The sequence below is a fragment of the Aphidius gifuensis genome, linkage group LG2, assembly GCF_014905175.1.
Source record: "Aphidius gifuensis isolate YNYX2018 linkage group LG2, ASM1490517v1, whole genome shotgun sequence".
NCBI lineage: Eukaryota > Metazoa > Arthropoda > Insecta > Hymenoptera > Braconidae > Aphidius > Aphidius gifuensis.
Window position 1 is genome coordinate 20,024,409 of NC_057789.1, and position 7,549 is coordinate 20,031,957.

Consider the following 7,549-nt stretch of genomic DNA (forward strand, 5'->3'; position numbering starts at 1 on the left):
AAATATTGAATATCTTACATATTAATTTACTCCAAAGCAAAGAACATATTAATAGTAATTTATATATTTTTTTGTAATTAAATTATTTGACAAAATTGAAATTTTTTTTTTCTATTATTATTATTATTTATTTACCTATCATAAGACCAAGTGAACTATATTTTCATTTGAAAAATTAACGCGTTGTCCATTTTCGAGGTGAACATTCAAATGTTGGATATTTGGATATCGATCATGAATTTTAAATCCACAAATTCACCATATTGCTTCATTACTACTTATATACCGTCCAGATTGATATTTTTCAATTTCATCGTTTTTATTTTCTATGGTAAAAATTGCTTGATCACTACCTTTATGTATATATTTTAATATATATTGAACCGCAACGACCGAGCTGCATAATTCGACATTAACATGTGCTTCCATTATTTTAGAAATAAGTGGACAGTAAAGGACAATCCAACGATTATCGATATTTATTTTTTCATATTTATCATGAATTTTAGCATTAATAGTAGTCTGAAAACCACCATTTACTACACTTCTTCTTCTATACAAAGGATATCCATTTCTATCCGATCTTGTAGCATCAATTAAAGCACGGGGATAATTATATGAACATTTACCGTTTTTCATACATGGTGAAAAAGGATTCAATGGTCTACATGGTCCATGTATCATATTTTTTTTAATTATTTCGTGTAAAAGTGGATCTTGTTCTGGATCTGGTAGCTCAGCAGAAATAATATCATTAATTTGGTTTGCATGAATTTTATTTTTCAACCATACTAAAATATGAACATGGGGTAAACCTCTTTTTTGCCATTCTATTGAGTAAACCCAAGATATAACATCACCGAAAATTTTATGTATTGTTATCAGATTAATTAATTTTCTCAATTTACATTTAAATACTCTAGCTATCAAGTCATGACGATCGCTCGGTTGCTGATGAGGTAACAATGAATTTTTAATTTCATCCCATCGATTATTACATGTAAATGTAATAAATAAACATGGTTTTCCATTATGTTTTACATAACAAAGAGCGTCTTGTATATATTCATGAAACTTACTGGTAAAATAAATGTTTGCCCTATATTATTTACATTTTCATCATTTTCGAATGCATCTTTTAAATGAATATATTGTTCTACTTTAAGAGTTTCTCGATTACATCAAATATAACGTAAAAGTTCACTTTCAATTTTCGCATACATATCAACGACAAACTGATTTAACAATTGCTTATAACATAATAAATAATTTTTTTGGATTATTACGTATCATAAGTTTTTGTGCATAAAAATCCATTGCTGAAACTTTTTTATTTGTAGTTAATCCAGTATTAGGGTTTATTTGCTTCAACTCAAAATGATATCCATCTTCTCCTCGCCAAAAGATTAGTGGATATTGTAGAGCATCATATTACTTATGAGTTTCTTGAACGATTACGAATTCGTTACTACGTTTTTGTAATATAATATCACGTTTTATAAATTCATTTCCATTGATTATTGCAGCTACTTCTTGAACAACAGGTAAATTGAAACGTCGCTCATGTTCATTTGAAGGGATTTTATCAGCTCGGAGAACTATTTTGCATTCATCTGTTGGCATATTTTCTAATGAGATTTTGAATAATTTTATCAATAAATTATGTTTATGCAAATAGTTTTGTAAAGAATCGATAATTTCTTGTTGTACATTTGGGACAATTGAGCACCTACGTTCTGACTCTATCTGATCATCACCAATAAAATATATTTGTAAAAAAGCAGATTCATCGCCATCATAAAGAACAAGGGACCCTATTCTATGATAAATTTGTCCTTGAATTTTGAAGGTAGTTTGATAACCTGACTCTTTTTTCCTATTTGCACCAAATGAAGTCATGTTAAAACATAAATTATATTTTCTTATATTATCTAAAAAATGCTTCGAATGATCTGTTAAACCAGATAAATAAGTGAATAAAGGCTCGCGATCTTCAGGCTAACTGAAAAGGCAATTTTATTTTTCCGTTTGCACAACACATACTATCAGATTGATCTTTAAATCTCAAAGCATGGCAATGTTTACATGCAACATCCATATTACCAATAGAAATACGACAATCATCATCATATATATCGCTATAAGTATAGTTAAATGCTTTCATGTCCAGAATTATTTTAGATTTTTTTTGTTGTGTATTATGAGGTTCTTTATATTTTTTCAATCTTTTTGCCAACAAAGATTTTCGTCCAATATTTTTTTTCCTTTAGGCATAATAAGAATATTATTTGTATGCTACTGATAGTTTTGTTCAAATTAAATTCATCGATACGGTTAGTTTGTTGCTATTGAACTTTCGTAAACTTGTATATGAGTTTTAATATAGGTTAATCTTATTGACAGCTTATACTTTTTAAAATCGATCGCTTTTAATTTATATTGTATACATATCTGAAGTAGGCTGTATACTTGAAAAAAAATGCAAATTATTATTTTTTCTATGACATGAAACATTTATCTGAAATTCCCAAATAAAATATCATATCTTCCAATAAACCATAAAAAAAAATATCATATCTGTTAATAGACCAGAAAAAAAAAAACAAATTACATATTATCAAATCGAAAAAACCCTGAGGATGATGAGAAAATCAGTTTTCACATCCTGGTGATCACAAATCTTATTCATAGTTATTTTTTTTTGTCATCTACATGATCATACAACCAAACAGCATATATATATGTTAAATTTTGAATTAATCGGAAATAAAAAAAATGCAAATAATAATTATTTTTTCTATACCATAAAGCAATAATCAAAAATTCATGAATAAAATATCATATCTTCCAATAGACCAGAAAAAATATATCATCTTTAAGTGAACCAGAAAAAAAATAGATGATATATTATCAAATTGAGAAAATCCTGAAGATGATGGAAAAATAAGTTTTTGACTCCTGGTGATCGCAAAAAGTCGCCAGGGTAATTTTTTTTGTCATCTGAACAATCAGATAGCCAAACTGAATAACTATGTTAAATTTCAAGTAAATCGGACGAGTAGTTTGCATAAAATTGCGTTTCCAAGAAATTGGTCCTTTTTTTATTGTATAGAATAATTAAACAATAATATTTTTTTGATTTGTACCTATTAAAATTCATGGAAAAAAAATCATGTCTACCACAACAAAATATCAAAAATTTTCTATGATCACAATTTTGAACTTCCGGGTGCTCCTCTAATGTGTGTCGTCACAGAGATGACCAGTAACCACTGCGCATCTCTGTTATTCACTGTCCAATCAGCGCACACTAGAGAAACTCTCATGTCGTCACAACAACGCTCGGCTTACACCGTACGTTGCCGTAACTATTCGAGTCTCTCGTTCATCATCGAGGATCTCCGGCCAACTTCGAGTTCAACATCAAGCAAGTCTCCAAGCAGCGTTCTGGTGTCACTTGCGTTTTGGTTATTCTACAATACACACCACATTATTTTTTCATCCATTTATACCTGGTGATACACACCAAGTATAATTACTTTTGAGTTATTTTCACGTTGGGCAAAAGGTATACAACCTTTTGCAGAGTATTTTTATTGAGTAATATCACCCTTTTGTTAAATGTGTTCGATGGTCGTCTCCTCAGCCCACTTACGGTCACTTACGCGCTAGCGACGTACGGTTGTTTGAAGAACTACAAAGGCACAAAATCTCAATACAGGTGCTTATCTATATCATCACTGTATTAATGCCCCAATAAATATTGTTTATTTACAGTGATGATATAGATAGGCACCTGTATTGAGATTTTGTGCCTTTGTAGTTCTTCAAACAACCGTACGTCGCTAGCGCCATAAGTAAGCCGTAAGTGAGACGGAACTGAGCCGAGACGACCATCGAACACAGCTATTTTTCCCTATTAAATAAACACTAATATTTAACCACAAGTTCATCATTTCCTGTTTTGAAAATCATTTTTTATATATCTTTATATTTAAAATCATTTCATTATATGTATATATTTAAAACTATTTTGATACATTATTATTTTTTTTTCTACATAAAATTCGAGCCAATAATTTATCAGTTAAATATTTAATTTAACATTGTTTTTTTTACATTATATTTTGCAAAAATATTACTTGTTCGTGTGGTCAATATTCATCATTTATTTTTCTTTTTTTTCACACATATATTGACACATACTTGATTAAAAAAAAACAACAAAACTAAACATGCTGTTGTTTAATAAAATAAATATAAATTAAATGTACTTGATATTATTACGTTTCCACTTCTCCTTTCATCTCCATCTGCATCAAACTAGACGTGTGTGTTCATGTGACATTGACTTGTCATGGCATGGACATATATATTGTAACTGATTTTTCCATCGATAAAGTAGAAGCCTCAGTTACTATGGGGTCAACGACTACTATCTCAAAATCATATTCCATCAGTCCGAGAGCCCATCTACCAAGTCGAGCACCAGGGTCCTTCAAATTATGAAGCCAGCGTAAACTGCTATGATCGGTGATGACCGTGAACTTGTATCCCTCCACGTATGCACGAAATTTCTTGATAGCCCACACGACTGCCAAGCATTCCTGCTCCGTGACGGTATACTTTGTTTCGGGAGCAGTTAACCCTCTACTTGCGTAGGCGATAACTCTTTCTTGGCCATCTTGTACCTGGGTGAGTACAGCGCCAAGACCTACACTGCTCGCATCAGTTTGCAGTGTGAACGGGATCGTAAAGTCTGGACTATCTAGTGTTGGGGCTGCAGTCAGTTTTGACTTCAGGATCTCGAACGCCTCTTGCTGTTCGGAGTTCCAATGCCACTTGCATTGCTTTCTCACTAGCTTGGATATTGGCGAGGCTATCGAAGCAAAGTCTGGAATAAACCGACGATACCAAGAAGCCATACCCAGAAACCTCCGTACCTCCTTAGTTGACTGTGGCGCAGGAAAGTTGCGCACAGCCGAGGTTTTCTCGGGGTCTACCTGGAGTCCTCCACTATTGATCTGGAACCCCAGATACTTTACCTGCGATCGGCAAAACTCACTTTTCTCTCTATTGATCGTGAGATTCGCGTCACGCAATTTGACGAGAACTTTCGTGAGCCATTCTATGTGTTCCTCAAATGTCTTCGTCACGATGATGATATCGTCTAAATAGACAAAGACATGAGGATAGAATTCCGGACCCAGCAATCTGTCGAGAGATCGCTGCATCGCCGCGGGAGCGTTCGACAGGCCGAATGGCATCCTTCGAAAGTGAAAGAGCCCTCTGCCGGAAACAATAAAAGCCGTGATTTCACGACTTTCAGGAGCTAGCGAGTTAAGTGATGGATGGTTTCAACGGGAGCAAACGAGAACATTTCCGTAGGCTGGTCTCGAAAATACCAGACTTGCCCAAAGAAATCGACCACGATTCCTGCTTCTCGTAGAAAATCGATCCCTATGATAAAATCTTCCGATACAGATGGCATCCATAGAGTTTCCACGAGAATGGTCTTGCCGCCCAACGAGATAGGTGTCATCGATATTTGTCGAATGATTTCTATCTGTTTGTTGGCAACCAGAACCTTTCTACCTGGACAATCGATCGGCTCAATGTCTGATTTCCTGAGCAACTCGATGCCTCTGTGACCTGCGAAGGTACGAGTCGCTCCTGAATCCATTAACGCTTTGATCGAACGTCCTCCGATTTTAATCGTTAGGTAGAAAGTAATCTTTCGACCAGGACCGAGAGTGTTTTGCAACCTATCCCAGATAGGGTTAGGTTCCGGGGTAGCCAATTCCAATGTATTTCCCTGTCTTGGGGTAATACTAACGGTCGATACGACAGGGTGCTTTACACGACCGTTTTGGCGTTTCCCGGGTTGCAACGGGAGCATTCTTTAAACGTGAGCCCCGGTTTTCCACACCGGTAACAAAACAATGTTGGTGGTTCTGGGCAAACTCTGAACTGGCGTTCAGTGCTTTTGCAATTATAGCAATGCCTTGGTCCCTGGAACCTTGGACGACCCAAAGCATCCAACATTTCGAGATCAGGATTGATAGCTTCCTCGTCAAAGAGGATTCCATCTTCCTCGAGAGCGTGAGCATTGTGTCGTACGTCTTTGGCCAGTCGATAAGCCAAGCTTGGACACATAGATTCCTCCGGTTTACGCGGAGGTTGCCAACTACGGGAGCATTCCATGTTCTTCTCCTGTCTTCGCAGTCTATGCTCTAGTACGTCTAGAGATAAACATTCATCGAACTGTAAACCCAATCGGAATTTGGGCAACAGATTTCGATAGAGCACTTGTACTCTACGAGTCTCAGGCCATGGCGGGAGCGTCTTTGCGAATAGCGCTTTCATCTTAGAAATGTATTCACAGACATTTTTATACCTCCCCTCGGTTCGGGATAATATCTCCATTTCCAGGGTGGCTTGAAAATCGAGATCAGAGAAACGAATCCTGAAAGCCGTGCGAGCAGCACGCCAGCTACCGAATCGTTTCTCTCTAAACCACAATAGGGCTGTATCGTGTAGACACCCACGCAATACTCCTAAAAGGTCTTCTTCCCGTATAGGGAAACTTTCGAGAGCGTCTTCGATACGAGACAGGAAATATTCCACAACTTCGCCTCGTTGACCCGAGAACTGTACGTTCCAGCGACTCAGTAACTCGAAGACTTTCGTTGGTGACATCGTTTGAGGTTCCCCATGAGTACGGTTTCCCCCTTGACGCTCCAAGTCGAGTCTCGGAATCTCCAACTCCGGAATGTACACGTGGTCAACCACACGACCATTCGGTGGTTCTTCCACTCGAAGCTCTGGTGTTAGCCTTCTAGGAGAGGGCGCACGACTCCCGTCTTTCTTCGGTCTGCCTCTACCACGAGGCTCCAAAGCTTCAAGACGAGTTTCTATACTGCGCATTCCATCCAGGAGAGCCTGCACTGTCTTCAACAGTAGAGTGTTCCCAACATTTTCGGAGCTGCCTCCTATTAATGGTGGATTCACTACTTCTACCTCGGGAGCCTCCCCTGGTTTCTCACCAGAGGCACCTGGTTTTTGGTCATCAGCCATATCGAGAGCGTTCAGAGAACCTTCCTCCAGCTCGTTGAAGCCAGAAGTGATTTCTCTTTACTCGGGATCGGCCTTATATACCCAGTTTTGAGTGGTGGGAGTCTTGCATCCCTTCTCTCTACTCCTGCGCAAAGCCCGTGAGCGCATCTTTCCCTGGAAGGGGAGTGATGCCAGCGCCATCTGTTAATGTCCGTAGGTGGGGATCTACCGAACATTAACGGAAATAGCCGAGAGCGTAGATTTCTGAAATATCTCAGCCTGTACGAGGACAGCCGAGATTGTCTTTAGAGACTACCGAGATCGTAGATCTTAAGACTGTCGAATCCGTACCAAACGGTTACGACCGTGTCCGAGAACTACCGAGAGCGTAGTTTCTTTTGACTGTCTTCAGCCTGCGTTAACCAGCCAAGACTATCTCTTGAAACTACCGTGATCGTAGCCCTTTAGATTGTCTTAGTTTTTTAACGACTAA

The 7,549-nt window shown here is 37.2% G+C and overlaps 1 protein-coding gene across 1 annotated transcript; it reads right to left on the minus strand.

Moving 5' to 3' along the window:
* Positions 1–255: 255 nt before the first annotated feature.
* Positions 256–1,899, minus strand: LOC122850499. The gene is made up of 3 exons (XM_044149635.1): positions 1,734–1,899; positions 1,473–1,628; positions 256–830 (listed from the first exon to the last, which is right to left on the minus strand). Exons 1-3 carry the CDS (start codon positions 1,897–1,899, stop codon positions 256–258), a joined length of 897 nt encoding a protein of 298 aa, XP_044005570.1.
* Positions 1,900–7,549: the final 5,650 nt, after the last annotated feature.

Bases quoted from the DNA above. Each gene is read 5' to 3' on its own strand.
- LOC122850499 (XM_044149635.1), bottom strand. From the start codon at position 1,899: ATGACTTCATTTGGTGCAAATAGGAAAAAAGAGTCAGGTTATCAAACT. The intron at 1,629-1,733 runs GTAGGTGCTCAA...AAATCTCATTAG, and splicing joins TGATCAGATAGAGTCAGAAC to AAAATATGCCAACAGATGAA. The intron at 831-1,472 runs GTAGTAACGAAT...TTTACTCAATAG, and splicing joins TGATATTATATTACAAAAAC to AATGGCAAAAAAGAGGTTTA.